Genomic DNA, 17,372 nt, shown 5'->3' with positions numbered 1-17,372 from the left:
ACCCCCCTCTCACGCCCACCATTTCCCCAAATAAATTCAGTCAAAGTTTAGAGATAGCTATTTTGTTCAACGCCGTTGAAAATTCTGGAAATTATGTATATGGGGCATATAAGGTTCTTAAAGATAGCGTTGTCGTAAAAACTTCAAAAGGGGCTCGTTCAATTGGAAATTGAGAGGGCTAGTGTCCTTTTTAATAGTCCAAATTGATTGGAGAGTAACTAACCCTCCTCTCACGCCCACCATTCCCCTAAATACATCCAATCAAAATTTTCAGAAAGCCATTTTCTTCAACTTAGTAGAAAGTTCTGGAAATTAGGTCTTCAAAGATGACACCCCCTCCCTTCAGCCCTTAGGGCGAGGGTTGTAAGTTATGCCCTGGGGGCATATAAGGTTTTTATTGAAAGCATTTCGTAGAAACTTCAAAAGGGCTTATGTGATTGGAAATTGAAAGGGCTAGTGCCTTTTTTAATAGTTTAAAGTGTTTGGAGGGCAACTAACGCCCCTCTCACGCCCATCATTTCCCCAAACACATGCAATCAAAATTTTGAGATAGCCATTTTGTTTAACGTAGTTGAAAGTTCTTGAAATTAGGTCTTTGAGGATGACAACCCCCTCACAGCCCTTAGGGTAAGGGTTGTGATTTATGCCCTAGGGGCATATAAGGTGTTGATAGAAAGCGTTATCGTAGAAACTCAAAAAGGGCTCATTCGATTAGAAATTGAAAGGCCTAGTGCCCTTTTTATAATCGAAAGTGATTAGAAGGCTTGACGTTTTTATAGCAAAGATCGATGTGGGTACAACATTGAATGTATACTAAATACAAATGAATAATAATAAACATACGAATGTTTAATACACATATACTGATATTTAGTAATTAAAATGTTAATATTATTTGATTTATTAAAGTTATAAAATTAAAAACATCTATATTTTTTCAGTTAAGTGCAAGTTATGTTCTGGCATTGGGAAGACATAGAGTTTTTTTTTTATCCCTACTCATGTTAATTTCTGCTTGTTTTTAGTTTGACTCGGTTATTTATTGTAATTTCTGTTGGGTTTCATTTATTAATCGATGCTGATTTGTGGTAGTTTCACGCTTGGTAGATTATTTGATTTGACTTTTGCTAATTTTTGGTTTAATTGAGTTCTTTACTTTTTTTGAATAACTTATTTTGTGGAAAAAGTTTTTTTTTAATTAATGAAGATGAAAAGGACGTCAAAAGTGTGTCGAAAACGCACATCAATAATATTTTTGGAACGGCTTATAGTATCAGGGTGAAACCCCTATGCATTCCCAAGGCCAGAACATAATTTGCACTTTACTGAAAACTTTTTTTTAAGTGTTTTCACTTTTATAACTTTAATCAATCGATTATTATTAATATTTTAGGGATAAATATCAGCATATGTATATTAAACTGACAATGTGCATTCATTTTTTTTCAATAAAGTGCAAATTATGTTCTGGACTTGGGAAGGCGTGGGAGTTTTGAGCCCAACTCATGTTAATTTCTGCTCGTTTTAAGTTTGACTCGGTTATTTATTGTAATTTCTATTCGTTTTGGGTTTCGTTGATTTATCGATGCTGATTTGTGGCAGTTTTATGCTTGGTAGATTATTTGATTCTATTTTTCTCTCATTTTTGGTTTAATGGAGTTCTTTACATTTCCTTGAAAAACTTATTTTGTGGAATTTTTTTTTAATTAATTAAATAAAAAGGAGGGTTTTCAACTGAAAGTAAGCAGCAGCATTAAAGCTTAAAACAAACAGAAATTGTTCCGTATATAAGGAGGGCTGTCAAACCCTCAATACTTCACACTTTTAAGTTATTGTTTGATTTTTGCCTAAATTCTTGAAGAATGTCTCCTGAAACACTTAGGTTGCCTGACTTGAAATGAGAAGCTTTTGGAACAAAAAGCATTTTTTTAAATACTAAAACCCATTTGCGTAAAGAACGAGGTATTGAGAAGGGGACAGCCCCCTAATATACGGAATAGTTTCTATTCGTTTTAAGTTTGAATTCCCCTCCTGATTTCCAGTTGAAAAATTTACTGTGTTTTCTGTTTAATTAAGTATTAAGCACGGTATTTTGGGTACTTGCACTTGAAGTAGTTCTTAACGCTGCAAACACTGAGCGTGTTGCACTTCTAAAGACAGGATGTGAAGGACGAGGTGACGGATAAAAACATGTCTGATAAAATCTGTCAAATAATCATCTTTCTGCTAATATTCCTTTGAAAGGGTCCATCAGATCATGAATTTTGTTAATTTGCATAATTCCTCTCCGTATAGATACCTGTGAATAACGCCTTTGAAAGTAAGGTATTTTATTCTAGAAATAAAATTCATCCACAACGTAGCGCTGGTTTCAGTAAAGCGCAAATTATGTTTAGGCCTTGGGAAGGCATAGGGGTTTTGAGCCCTACTCATGTTAATTTCTGCTCGTTTGAGTTTGACTCGGTTATTTATTGTAATTTCTGTTCGTTTTGGGTTTCATTTATTTATCGATGCTGATTTGTGGTAGTTTCAAGCTTGGTGGATTATTTTATTTTATTTTTTGCTTATATTTAGTTTAATGGAGTTCTTTACTTTTCTTTGAAAAACTTATTTTGTGGAAAAAGTTTTTTTTAATTAATAGTAAATAAAATATCTAGGCGGCAACAATAACGTAGAATGTGTCTTCAGCTTTTGTTAATTGCGAGATTGACGTCATCAAACAGGTAATACGCCTAGGCACATGTATTAACTTACTTTGTTTCTGCGTGAATACAAGACATTAATGTTTTGGCGTAGTAAGCTTTTATTGTACCTCTTCAAACCTGCTTTCTGTGCGTGAAAAGACAAGTTCAGCAATGTCTAACAGAACGAAGTTTTTTACTATAGTGGTTATTTGTGCATTTTCTTTAACGTGCATGATCTGCCTCAAAAGTTTCAATAAGAAAAATGCAGGTTTTCCCGCTAAATTTCGATTACAATGTGTATCAAAAAGGAAAGTTGGTTTTTTGAAAATTCATAAATGCGCAAGCTCAACTATTCAAAATATTTTTTTGAGGTAAGTAACTATTCAGCAAAATTTCTAACGAAGGAATTTCTAAATTACCTGAGAAATTCTTAAATACGAATATCCTTTACATCAAGTGCCCTCGTTTAAAGGACGGACCAACAGAGGCGGATCCAGGGATTTTTTAGGGGGGGGGGGTGCAAAATAGGTTGATCCGATAAACTTGCGTTAGGAGCAAGTTTAGTTAACGCAAACTTGTGTTAATTAAGTAAATTACACTACTTTAGTTTAAGTTAGGGGGGGGGGGGCTCGCCCCCTGGATCTGCCACTGCGGACCAACGAGTATGTGTAATATAATGTACAACAGTGGAAATTGGCTGTACTGTTATCAAAAAACAACAACGCCATCTAGCGTTTGGAGTTGGAGTTTCTTGGCGTTTTAGTCAGACAATAAGGCAAAATTACTGTAATTAATGTAGTCGATGCAGTAATTGGTACTAATCATTAGCTGGGAAACCCGCGAGATATTGTATAGCGAACATGATAAAAGAAACTAGTCAAGCAGGTTTTTTAACGGAGAATTTCTATGCCGAGCATTGCAAACATTGCTTTCTCATTTCGTTTGCAATATTTAAACTTCAGTTTTTTGGGGTTTAGGGGGGAAAAGGTACCTAGGTTAGGTTAAGTTACGTATTTAATATATGCTATGGTTTACCCCCACCCCTCTGATGTGCAAATACATAGCCAAAATTTGTTTCTAAACTATTATATATTTATTCTATTTTGTTTTATTTTATTAGCATTAACCAAACTCCACTTCTCGCGGGTTTCCCAGCTAATAGAACAGTAATTGTAATTTGTACAATTACAATTACTGTTTGCAGACCTAGTAATTCGTCTGTTTGCAGATTCTTATAAAACACAAAAACAGTTAAGAACCTTGAAATAAAATGTAAAGAAACGCCAAACGTTAGATGATGGTGTGGGTCACTTTTTTTTGGTTGCCCATAATCTTCGGGATCAAGCATGGGCACTGTTTCTGTTTTCTGTTTCTGTTCTGTTTTTAAAGTACCTGTTTCTGCTCTGTTCTTACAAAAAAAAACAGAAACAGAACAGAAACAGATGACCTGTTTTTTATTTACCTCTTCTGTTCTGTTTCTGTTTTTATGATAATTATTTTGCCCTGTTTCTGTTTTTTTTCTAACTGTTTTTCTTCTGATCTCGATTTTACTTTATTGGTTCGAGAATGAGACATTGTGAAATTTCGAACTTACAAAATAGTGTTTTAAATCTTAATATGAAATTTTGAAGAAGCGTGGTTACGCCCCGTACAGTTTTTAGAATTGGAGCGTTAACATAAAGTAGAAGTAAGTAAAATAATGGCACTCAGCTAGGCAAAATTAGGGCTTAGGAGTCAGATGAGAGTAGGTAGGTGTGTAAATGGGAGAACGGTAAAGGTGCAGTTTTTTTCCGCTAAAGCAACTTATTTCTTTAGTGTATATTATTCAGTCAATTGAGCAGCAAAGCTGCATAGACACTGTCTAGGTGAAGCAGGATTCATTCAAACATGGGAATTAATCTGCACCTTTAACCGGGAAAACTTTAATTCAGCGGTTTTTATGGAATTTATGCTGCTAGATAACAGTGACTTGCTATGATTACCATACTAGCCTATACATGATAATGCTGACTATTGATTGCAAATTTTCTTAAATGTTTAGTCAGAGAGGAATGTAAATGTATTGAAGTCTTGTCCAGTAGAAATATACGTTTTTGCTGGCACGTTTCATTGCATAAACATAACAATATAGACTTTTTCAAGATGCCAAATATACTTTTTCTCATCCTAATAAAACCATCTCTAAACATAATCAATGGAAACTTTTTCAGGATACGCCTAGAGTCAAAACAGTGGCCAAACTAGCTGATTCTGGCCTAGCTGGCCAAAGTCTTATAAAATGCTGAATAATATAAAATACAAAGTCTTATAAATACACATTTCTCGTTCTGTTAGATAACACATCTTCTGTTGAACACGGTAATTTTTGCCGTACAGCACAATAAATTAAAAAATATTGTCAATAAGCAGTATATTATTTCTTGTATCTGTCTCTTAAATACCTATTATAGACAAGTCAATTCCCGTAAAAATTAATATTGTACTGCAAATGGTCTAAGTTCTTAGGAAACCGTAGTTAGGAGCTGTCATTTTGCTTTTATTTGCCGACAGGTTTTCTTGACTCATTGCGCAAACGAAACAGCTCAAGGGGAAATTGGCCCCTTTCCCCCCAATTACCCATTGAAGTGAAAGAGGTCAGATATTTGGCTGGAGGGGCAATTTTCAAAATGGTAGGCTACTGGAAGGTGCTTCTATTTTTGTGAAAATAAAATCAACCTTTGTTTTAAGACAAGCATGATGTCATTTTCTGATGACGACTTGGATGTTCCAAGACATCTTTCTGGGTACCCTGCGGAAAAAGGAAGCAAAGAAAGTATCAAGTGCAACTTCTGAAGAGTGTCTCTAAAGGCTATGGAAGTCTCTGCCATGACATTTTATACTATCTTAAAAGGAAGCACACAATTGATATGCACAAAGATAAAGTAGATGCGGCTGGTGCAGCAAAAAAAACCCAAACCAACTAAATAAAAATATCAAGTCAGGCTGCTTCCCTTGAGAAAGCTCCAGATAGTAAAGCAAGTGACACAGAGGACAATGGATTAGTGAAATCTGGAATAAGAAGAGCAGAGATGCGGCGGTTTTTTATTTCCAATCGATCAAAACAAACTGCTCTACGGATGTTCTGCTACAAAACCCTGTTTAAGGACAAATTGCCACTTTCTGCGTTTGATAATCCAGATATGAAACAGCTTATTTGAAAACAACAACTGGGGGCTTGAAAGCACTACTTGGGGGACGTCCATCGTCACATAAGCTTTGCTGCCAGAAAAAAAGAAGTTCAGAAGGCTGCTTTAAGATCTGCCACTCAGACTAGCTTGGCGTTTCACTGCTGGTCTTCAAAAAGACCTGGCTTTATAGGTATCACTGCCTATTACCAAATGAAGATGATAAATGAGCAGAAATTGCACGACTATCTTTCACATTTCAAGAGGCATAAGCATTCTCATTCAACTACTAACATCCTTTCAGCAATCCAAGTTGCAATCAGGAAGTTTTCAATGACAGATAAGATGTTCCGCGTTGTGACTGATTCTGGGAACAATGTCACCGAAGCCTGTAGGATATGAGCCCTTTTCTTAACTTCATGCTTTTAATATTGTCTTCATTTATCTGTTGCACACGTTCTTGGATTCTGGTCCAATCGTATCTTAGCCTATGACATCCCTGAAGAAGATTGCTTGGAATCCTTTGATCAAGTCGAAGATGTCGATCCAACTGGTGAAAATGATTCAGACAGTCCTTTCTGTCCCTTGTTCTGAAAACTCCGAAAATGAAGATATGTTTGCTGAAGAATCTGAATAAACTGATGCAGTGTCTAAGAAAGAGGGCGATGGAAGTAGAGGAGAAGAAGAGTGGGGAGCTGGGTGTCTACCAAAAGACGAGGTTGCAGCACAGGCTATCTGAAGACACGTTACACTTGCTCAAACACTGATAGTCGAGGTTGTCACTACCCCTTTTCCTTTGGGAATGGGCCATGAAAACGTGCCTAAATAATCAAAATCATGCCCACTCGTATTCATAAAACAAAAGTTTGAAGTAGTAACACTTTCTATAATAAAGCAAGTGTATGGGTTGGAAAAAGTATTTTTTGCCGCAAAGCGAAAGAAATTTTCGAAATAAGTTATCAAAAAGTGCAATTTTTCTTATATTTGCATCCCTTTGAAAACTTGTTTAAGAGAAGAGAATGTTTAAAGAAAATATTGTGTAGCAAATGGTCTAAGTTTCTTTGAAATTCAGAATTTGAGAAATTTCATTTTACATATTTACTTAAGAATGAATTCGGTGGAGGGCCTAGAACATTATTTTCTAGCGCAAAGCGCCGTAAAAATATGCAAAGTACCCTTAAACCATGAATTTTTCTTTTGATTTGTCTCTCACATAAAATGGCTAGGAGATAATTAATCTAAAAAAGTTGTTTTAAGCCGCGAGGCAACGAAAATTGTTGACTTGGCGGTAAGAAGTGTCATTTTCCCGCGCATTTTTCTTCTTTCATACATTGTTTCAGATGGCTTCTAAACATCAGGATGGGTGAAGAGGAAAGCATTGTCTGGAGGGGGAGACTGTCCCCTGCCAAAGCAACTATGGGCTCTACTTAAACACTAATGACTTTGAGCTGACTCCGCAATTTGACGAAGAAAATTATTTTATTTTCAAAACGCCTCATATAACTAGTATGAATTTCTGGGAAATTCGAGGAGATTCTGCATAAACATAAAAGCGTATTCTTGGAATAAAGGAACAGGAAAAGGAAAAAAAATAACCATAAAAAAGGATGGCGATTTTGTGGGCATAGACAACTTTCGCCCCTTTATTGAAAAATTTCTTTTTGGCGGAAAATTCTGCAATAGTACTGATAATAAACCAAAACTTATCATTTACAAATTTGTTTTCTTCTTTAAGCCTTAGGTGTTCGAAAAACAGCTGTTTAAACAGCTGTTTTTCAACGAAAACAGCTGTTATCTGTTTTTACAAAAAAAGAACAGAAACAGAAACACGTCTTCTGTTTTTTTTGTTGACCTGTTCTGTTTCATTCAAGCCCTGTTTAGTTTTTTCTGTTTCTTCAGAAAAACAGAATAGTGCCCATGCTTATTTCGAGATGGATCGATGGATGTAATATGGAATCGCAAAAACTTATAGAATTTACAACTTTAATTTTTTTTTTTGGTCGTCGAACTGAGTTTTAGCATCCTGAACATTTTCTACACATTTTGATGCTTCTTAATAAATTTTTGGCTTGATTAAAATTTCATTTTTTTTTTGGGGGGGGGGTTAGAAACTAACAAGTTCATTACAAAACTACAAACTCCAGAGAAAGTCTAGCTTGATCAACAAAAAAATGCATAATCAAAAAAGTTTTAGTCCATTGATGCAGAACAATAAAACTATTAGTAATTAAATAAAATATCTAAAAAAATCAATTTTTTAACAGTATTTACTAATTGATTCCAAATTGAGTTCCATTTTGAATGTGCTTTTTCCACTTTTAGCTGTATACATTAATGAGAATTATTACATTGTGGAGAATAGCCTAAAAAATGAGTTTTATTGCTTAGAAATTTCGGTACTGTTGTATTATCTGTAACACACGCGAGAAGTGAAGTTTGCATCATTAGCATTAACCAAACTTGAATTCTTTCGTGGGTACCATAAAATGCACAAGTACCCAAATATGATAATTTAGAAACAAGTTTCGGCTATATATTTGCACATCACGGGGGTGGGAGGCAAAGCATAGCATATATTAAATACGTAACCTAGCCTAACCTAGGGCCCTTAAACCCCAAAAAATTAAAGTTTAAATATTGTAAACGCAGTGATAAATCACTGTTTGCAATCCTCAGCATAGAAATTGTCCATTGAAAGAAACCTGTTTGACTAGTTTCTTTAGCATATAATCTGCAATATCGCGCGTGTGTTACAGATAATACAACAGTACCGAAATTTCTTACCAATTTATTTAAGTTAATTTTTCATAACTTGTAAGTTACTTTAGAAGTACTTGTGTTTTTTTGTCAATGATTAGGATTATACCAGTCAGTTCAAGCTTAAGTTCATTTTACAAGTCACTTTCATCTAAGAGACAGCAGAACTGTTGTTCCCAGTTTTCTATATTTCGTAATAATTCCTTAACCCTGTATTCAAGAAAGATTATTGCAATTGAGGATTTTAATTAGTTATAATAACCTATTGAATAGGCATAATTATTGTGCTTATTGAACGCAATTAATTAAAAAAACTTTTTCACAAAATCAGTTTTTCAAAGAAAAGTAAAGATGTGCGTTAAACGAAATGAGCAAAAATAAAATCAAATAATCTACCAAGCATGAAACTACCTTAAATCAGCATCGATGAATAAATGAAACCCAAAACGAACAGAAATTACAATAAATAACCGAGTCAAACCCAAAACGAGCAGAAACTAACATAAGTTGGGCTCAAAACTTCTATGCCTTCCCAGGGCCATAATGTAATTTGCATTTTAATAAAAAAAAAAATCATTTATAACTTTATTAAATCAAATAATGTTAAAATTTTGATTACTAAATGTCAGTGTATGTATATTAAACTGACAATGCACATTCATTTGTATTTTTTTTAGTAAACTGGAAATTATGTTATGGCCTTGGGAAGGCATAGGGGTTTTGAGCCCAACTTATGTTATGTTCTGCTCGTTTTGGGTTTGACTCGGTTATTTATTGTAATTTCTGTTTGTTTTGGGTTTCACTTATTTATCGATGCTGATTTGTGGTAATTTCATGCTTGGTAGATCATTTGTTTTGTGCTCATTTTTGTTTATTTTGTGAAAAAGTTTTTTAACTAATTTCTGTTCGTTTTATATTGACATAGTTTTTTTAGGGAAAAAGAAAATAATACTTTAAATCTTTTCGTTTTTTTTAAGAATGTATAGTTTGGCCTGCTATTTCTATGCTGGAGAAAAATTTTCAGCAATTTTTAACTACATATTCCCTTTCAAAAATCTGGACACAAATAGTAGTGTTTAATTTAGTTTCATACATCCTCTAGTTGACCTGAAATGGAAAACTGGATACCGTTCGCAAAAAAATCTGTTTACTTTCTTTGATAACTTGGTTACACTTACGCTATTTTGATTTGGTTAAATTTTAAGAGCAGAAGTAGCCCCGGAAGTTTGAACATAATACCCTCAGCCGTTCTTGGGATACTGCTGAGATGCCTTATTGGGAATCAGCATTAACACAGTGCATTTTCATTTGATCTTAAGGCAACATTTAGTTTTTAAACATAAAGGCAAATGGGAGGGTGGGCGTGGGAGGGGGATTAATTTCCCTCCAATCACTTTCGACTATTTAAAAGGACATTAGCCCTTTCTATTTTCAATCGAATGAGCCCTTTTCGAAGCTCCTACGAGAACTCCTTCGATGCGAAGTGCCCTGGTCTAAACAACAACAACAACAACAAAATAATACATTATACCTATATCGATCTTTAATATAAAAATGTCAAGCAGTATAATAATTTTCGACTATTAAAAAGGGCAAAAGGCCTTTCGATTATATATACCTTATATCCCCCCAGGGCATAAATTACAACCCTTATCCTAAGGGCTGTGAGGGTGGTTGTCATCCTGTAAGACCTAATTTCCAGAACTTTCAACTATGTTAAACAAAATGGATATCTCAAAATTTTTATTGGATGTGTCTGGGAAAATGGTGGGCGGGTGAGGGGCGTTAGTCGCTCTCCAATGACTTTCAAGTATTAAAAAAGGCACTAGTCCTTTCAATTTACAATCAATTGAGCCCTTTTGAAATTTCTACGACAATGCTTTCAATAAAAACCTTATATGCCCCCAGGGCATAACTTACAACCCTTGCCCTGAGGACTGGAGGGTGTTATCCTCAAAGATCTAATTACCAGAACTTTCTGCAACGTTGAACAAAATGGTTATCTGAAAGTTTTAGATTAGATGTGTTTGGGGGAATGGTGGGTGGGAGAGGGGGGTTAGTTCCCCTTCAATCACTTTCAACTATTGAAGAGGGCACTAGCCCTCTAAATTTTTAATTGAATGAGCCTCTTTTGAAGTTACGACAACTCTTTTTACGACAACTCTATCTAGAAAAACCTTATATGCCCCAAGGGCATAACTTACAACCTTTGCCCGGGGGGCTCTGGGGGGTTTGCCATCCTGAAATACATAATTTCCAGAACTTTCAACTACGTTAAACAAAATGAATATCTCTGAACTTTGATTGAATGTTTTTGGGGAAATTGTGGGCGTGAGAGGGGTGTTGATTACTCTCCATTCACTTTCGATTATTAAAAAGGGCAATTTCGATTTTCAATCAAATGAGCCCTTATTGAAATTTCTACAACAACTTACTATATAAACCTTACATGCCCCCAGGGCATAACTTACAACACTTGAACTAAGGGCTCTGATGCGGCTATCATTCCAAAAGGCCTAATTTCTAGAATTTTCGACTAAGTCGAAAAAAAGGAATATTTCAAAATTTTGATTGGACGTGTTTGGGAAAATGGTGGGCGTGAGAGAGGGGTTAGTTGCCCTTCAATCACTTTCGGCTATTAGACGGGCACTAGCTCTTTCAATTTCCAATTGAATGAGCCCTTTTTAACGTTTCTACAACATCGCTTGCTATAAAAACCTTACATACCTCCCGGGCAGAACTTACGACCCTTGTCCGGAGGGCTGTGGGTGTGGAGGCGTTGTCATCCTTAAAGCCCTAATTTCCGAAAATTTCAACTACGTTGAATAAAATGGCTCCGGAACTTTCAACTACGTTGAACAAAAGGACTATATCTAATCTTTGATTGAATGTGTTTGGGGAAATGGTGGGCGTGAGAGGGGGGTTAATTAACTCACTTTCGACTTTTAAAAAGAGCAATTTCAATTTCCAATCAAATGAGCCCTTTTTGAAATTTCTACAACAACTTTGTATATAAACCTTATATGCCCCCAGGGCATAACTTACAACCCTTACACTGAGGGCTCTGATGGGGTTATCATCCTAAAAGACCTAATTTCCAGAACTTTCGACTACGTTGAACAAAATGGATTTCTCGAAATTTAGATTGGATGTGTCTGGGGAAATAGTGGGCGTAAGAGGGAGGTTAGTTGCCCTTCAATCACTTTCGGCTATTAAAAGGGCACTAGCCCTTTCAATTTCTAATTAAATGAGCCCTTTTTGACGTTTCTACAACATCGCTTTCTATAAAAACAATATATGACCTCAGGGCAGAACTTACGACCCTTGCCCTGAGGTCTGTGGGTGCGGAGGCGTTGTCATCCTTAAAGACCTAATATCCAAAAATTTCAAATACGTTGAAAAAAATGGCTATCTAAAAATTTTGATCGGATGTGTTTGGGGAAAAGGTGGGTGAGAGAGGAGGGTTAGTTGCCCTCAAATCACTTTCGAGACTATTAAAAAGGGCACTAGCCCTTTGGATTTCCAATCGAATGAGCCCTTCTTCAAGTTTCTACGACAAAGATTTCAATAAAAAGTTATATGCCCAAAGGGTATAACTTATAACCCTTGCCCTGAAAACTGTGTGGGGGGGGGAGTGTTCTAATCAAAGGTATAGTTTCTTGAACTTTAAACCGTGTGAAAAATAGTTATATCAAAATTTCGATTGGATTTTTTTTGGGAAATGGTGGGCGTGGAAGGGGTGTTAGTTACCTTCCAATCACTTTCGACTATTAAAAAGGGCAATAGCCATTTCAATTTCCAATCAAATGAGCCCTTTTTGAAGTTTCTATGACAACGCGTTCTACAGAAACCTTATATGCCCGAAGGGCATAACTTACAACCCTTGCTTTGAGGGCAGTGGGGGGATTGTCATCCTTAAAGACCTAATTTTCAGAACTTTCAACTACGTTGAACGAAATGGCTATCTTAAAATTTGATTGGATGTGTTTGGGGAAAAGGTGGGCGTGAGCGGGGGGTTAGTTGCCTTCCAATCACTTTCGACTGTTAAAAAGGGCAGTAGCCATTTGAATTTCCAATCGAATGAGCCCTTTTTGAAGTTTCTACGACATCGCCTTCTATAAAAACCTTATATGCCCCCAGGGCATAACTTACAACCTTTGCCCTGAGGGCTGTGGGGGCGTGTCCTCCCCAAAAACATAATTTTTATCGGGAAATCGACTACGCTGAACAAAATGGCTATCTCAAAATTTTGATTGGATGTGTTTCGGGAAATGGTGGGCGTGGAAGGGGTGTTAGTTGCCTTCCAATCACTTTCGACTATTAAAAAGGGCACAAGCCACTCCAATTTCCAATTGAATGAGCCCTTTTCGAATATTCTACGACAACTTCTTCGATACGAAGTGCCCTGGTCTAAAGGAAAAAAATAGATAAATAATACATTGTGCCAAAATGGTTCTTATATGCCCCCAGGGAAAAACTTACAATCCTTGCCCTGAGGGCTGTGGGGGAGTGACCTCCTCAAAAAACATATTTTTTATCTGGAAATCAACTACGCTGAACATAATGGCTATCTCAAAGTTTTGATTGGATGTGTTTCGAGAAATGGCGGGTGTGGAAGGGGTGTTAGTTGCCTTCCAATCACTTTCGACTGTTAAAAAGGGCACAAGCCACTTCAATTTCCAATGGAATGAGTCCTTTTCGAAGTTTCTACGACAACCTCTTCCATACGAAGTGCCCTGGCCTAAAGGAAAAAAAAAAATAATACAATGTGCCAACATCGTTCTTATACGCCCCCAGGGCATAACTTAAAACCATTGCCCTGAGGGTTGTGGGCGACTGTCCGCCTCAAAAACATATTTTCTATCTGAAAATCAACTATTCTGAACAAAATGGCTATCTCAAAATTTTGATTGGATGTGTTTGGGGGAATGATGGGCATGGGAGGGGGGCTTGTTACCCTCCAATAACTTTCGACTATCAAAAAGGGCACTAGCCACTCCAATTTCTAATCGAATGAGCCCTTTTTGAATTTTCTATGACAACTCCTTCGATACGAAGTGCCCTGACCTAAGACCAAGAAAAAAAAAAATAACACATTGTGCCAACATCGTTCTTTACTTAGGCAGCGCTATCGCGCTGCTTATGATTTGAACATCAAAATAAATTACAGAAAAAAAGCAAATCCGTAGAATCTTTGAATCCAACCAAACAGTACTGTTAGCTTATGCTAATGGACAAATATTTCAAGCATTTTCTATCAGTAAAAGGATGAATTGCAGCCTATTAAACTCTGAAGCACAATAAGTTAAAAAAGGTGGTAAATATGGAGCAGTTCATTTTTCTGACCTGAGGCCAACACAGCTACGCACGGAACTTCCCAGAAAGTTCCCATTTTTCTTAAATCTTTCTTTGCGACATCCTCCCACCCCAACCGAGGACAACCTGCTTTTTGTTTGGCCCTAGACAGTTAGCCGACAACTTGTACTTGTACTTGTTGTGGGGTTAGCCGACAAGGACATTCTTTCGTGATATTTCATCCTTTATCCGCAGAACGTGCCTAACCATCTCAACCTTTCTCTCATTATAGCCCTAGAAAGTGGGATTAAACCACACTTTTTGTACAGCCTAATGTTTGAGATACGGTCAGTCAGTCGGGTACCCAAACAATCCGTAGGCAATTTCTCTGGAAAACATCTAGCGAATCTTCTTCCATTTTTCGGAGCGCCCGAAATAATATGTATAGTTGCCTCCAATAATCTACTGGAGGCATAAAGGGGGATCGTGATCCATTCAATAAATTTCTATAAAAAAGGTAAGGATGTTGCAGCTTATTTGAAACGAAATCCTGCGAAATTTTTTGTATGTATTATTGAAGGCATAAAATAGGCCTGTGACTCTTCAACGCATTTGTCCCTCTCAACACCAACTTTTCAAAAGATATTCAGGCATTTTGTACCTTATTTGGGCTGGAATCATGCAAGACCTTTCATTCTGAATGATTGAAAGACCAAATGAGTTTGAGGATCAAAACGACTTTGAGCCCCCTTTCCTCCGCCATTAAGTTTTTAGTTGAATGGTAGGCATGTGACACCTTTTTCCAACCCTAATTATGTAAAGATGCGCAATATGCCCGATTGGTGGCATAGCGACCATCGCCCCTTACACGCTTCTTTACACACTGCCAACTTCAAGCAGAAGAGGAGGTAGTTTTTTTCACACATTGCCTTGGGATTTATAGGGCAGGTACCTTGGGCTAGTAGGCACCGTCAAGAAGGAACTGGGGGACGGTGCCAGCATTCGGGGAGCACTGAGACAATAAAAATCTCACTTTGAGAGCTAGATCCATGTGCCTTTACCCCTGTTTGTTCTTAGTCTATTTAAAATTAAGTCATTTTCCTTTTAGGAAAGATGTTACTATTTGCTAACCTGTTTGAAGTTCCTTTGTTTATTAATTTTACAACTTTTCCTTAGAAAATTCTTCCTCTTGGGATAATTTCTCAACGACTTCCTTGCTTAGACCAGTGCCCCAAAGTTATGTTTCTCCTGTCTTAAAATATTGGAGCTTTCTTTGATGATCTTTAGAATCACGCTCCTTTAGAGGCGTAGCTGGGGTTTTCAGCAACCAGCAACAATGTTGGCTTTTGCTTCCTTCCCCCACCATCACTACCGCAATATTTGTAAACAGAATAATAAAAAAAAACTCAGTTGGACGCGCCCTCAGAGGCTGTGAATGGGGACAGCCATCCCCCTTTCCCCCCTCCTTGCTGCACCACTGAGTTTCTTCTCTGACCTATGCAGGAAAAAGCTCAGATCTACCTGAAACTGGTGGAGCTAGCGTCTTGGGCCAAGGGAATCTAGAGGAGGGTTTTTCAGAGGCTTAGGATACTTCTAAGCCCGACCCACCTACCGAACGAAAGTACTTGGATTTGCTTGAAATTACATAGATCCTATCAAGAACGTTTTGGCAAAAAAAAAGAAATATAAATGATTTTTGGAGATGTTGCTAGAAATAATATTCCATAAACTGCTTAAACTTGGCAATCAATTAAGACTGGCGACTCCTATCACTAAGCAATTCAAGACAATCCTTTAATCTTAGCAATCAGAATTAAGGCTTCCGCTCCATGTGATGGCCCCAAGACCTTGAAATAGCAGTAATGAGCTTTAAATCTCGGAAAAAGTACATACTAAACATTACTCAAAAACTTACGAAAGTATATAGTTATTATCGTTTGATATTTTAAGAATTTTTCCAACCTCAGAATTTTTCGCAAATAAATTATAGGATGCTACTAAATTTCCCGTGACAGCCTTGAGAATTAATTCCCAGTCATTAATTTATATTACTATTTGTTTAGTTGCGATTTTTATTTTAGGTATGCTTATTTGAATAACATCAATGTTGCCGTCCCACCAGAAGAATATAACAATTATCTTGGAAATCCAGATCACTTTGAAGCTAAAATGTTGAAGGATTCTCCTGGGCACTATCATGGATTTGAAATGTTTCTTTTGCACACGAGGTGGAACCATCAAGAAGTATCAAAAATACTTGGGCCTAATACGTTTTACGTAACTATTCTTCGGCATCCTGTTGATCTGTTTGAATCATTATTTGCCTACGGACATATGGATAAGTTCTTCGGGGGATCCTTAGTGGAGTTTATTGAACGTATGCGTACAGTCGATTTATTTTATCTGCTAATTTGTACCTTGTTTGAATCTCCATTCTGTACTGACATATAATGTTGCAATGGGCGTATCCAGCAAAATCCAGGCGAGCAGGGGCGTCATTTGGGAGTGGCAAGGAGGGTAGTTGCCCCCCCCCAATAATGTGGAGAAAAAAAATATTATGCATCCCATGCCCGTTCACTATCCAGATATGGACCTCTCTTGCCCCCCCCCCCCTAATAAAAAATACTGGAGATTCGCCCCTGCAGGTGAGTGAGTGGAATAATGAAGTTCCCCCTCAAAATAGACTCCTACGCTACAAAACTGGGCATGAAATTACAAATAAACCTTGGGTTTTAACAAATGTAATAATCCGGTTCGTAACCTGAGATATATCTATAAGTAGAATATAATCTAGTAAAGAGCGAACCGCAGCCCATAACGAACGACAATTAAATCACTAGTCTAAAATATTTATTTAGTGGTTATGTTTTTTCAATCACCACTGACTTGAAAACAATGATTTTTATTCAAGTTCTGGTGGATAGTAATTTGTCATTACGACAAGAATGTTCTAAGAATTTTGGAAAAAATAGCCTGAAACCGCCCAAAAGTAACATCAAATCCTAATTTATATAGCATCTTTGAAATTGCAGGGGACGAAAACCCTGAAACGGAAGCCTAAGTAGAGGAGGAGGTACCAGCGCGATCACGCACGCCTGCTGCCACCTACAACTTTTTTTAACACCATATATTGGCACGAGAACCACGTGGTTTATGGTTTTCTCAGTGAGAATGAAAAAACAGAAACTTTCTCACTTGAAAAAACAGAAATTTTGATGTTTTTATGGTTTTTGTCAGTGAGAATGGAAAAACAGAAACTTTCTCACTTTCATGGATGTCAATATCAAATTATGTATGTTTTATGGTTTTTGTCAGTGAGAATGGAAAAACAGTATTTTTTTCACTTTGCTGTCACTCATTAATCAAATTGTTTCCGGGCAAAGTTTAGTAATGTCCGACAGGTACTGCTCAAGGAATAGATCCAAGTCATTAATGTCTTTGCCTCGGGAACAGTTCTACTGGTCGAACTCCA

At 36.7% G+C, this 17,372-nt stretch overlaps 1 protein-coding gene across 1 annotated transcript in view; it reads left to right on the top strand.

Moving 5' to 3' along the window:
• Positions 1-2,827: 2,827 nt before the first annotated feature.
• LOC148948805 (uncharacterized) overlaps positions 2,828-17,372 on the top strand; it is a 22,253-nt gene continuing 7,708 nt past the window's right edge. Inside the window, exons 1-2 of the mRNA XM_089095021.1 lie at positions 2,828-3,055; positions 15,982-16,320. Coding sequence (XP_088951147.1) covers positions 2,856-3,055; positions 15,982-16,320 — 539 coding nt within the window. The 5' untranslated portion in view covers positions 2,828-2,855. The remainder of the gene's footprint in view (positions 3,056-15,981; positions 16,321-17,372) is intronic.

Source organism: Artemia sp. Qi Xiang Cuo, chromosome 9 (assembly GCF_049724085.1).
Source record: "Artemia sp. Qi Xiang Cuo chromosome 9, ASM4972408v1, whole genome shotgun sequence".
NCBI lineage: Eukaryota > Metazoa > Arthropoda > Branchiopoda > Anostraca > Artemiidae > Artemia > Artemia sp. Qi Xiang Cuo.
Note: the sequence above shows the minus strand (reverse complement) of the source record. Positions and strands in the feature narration are given on the sequence as shown.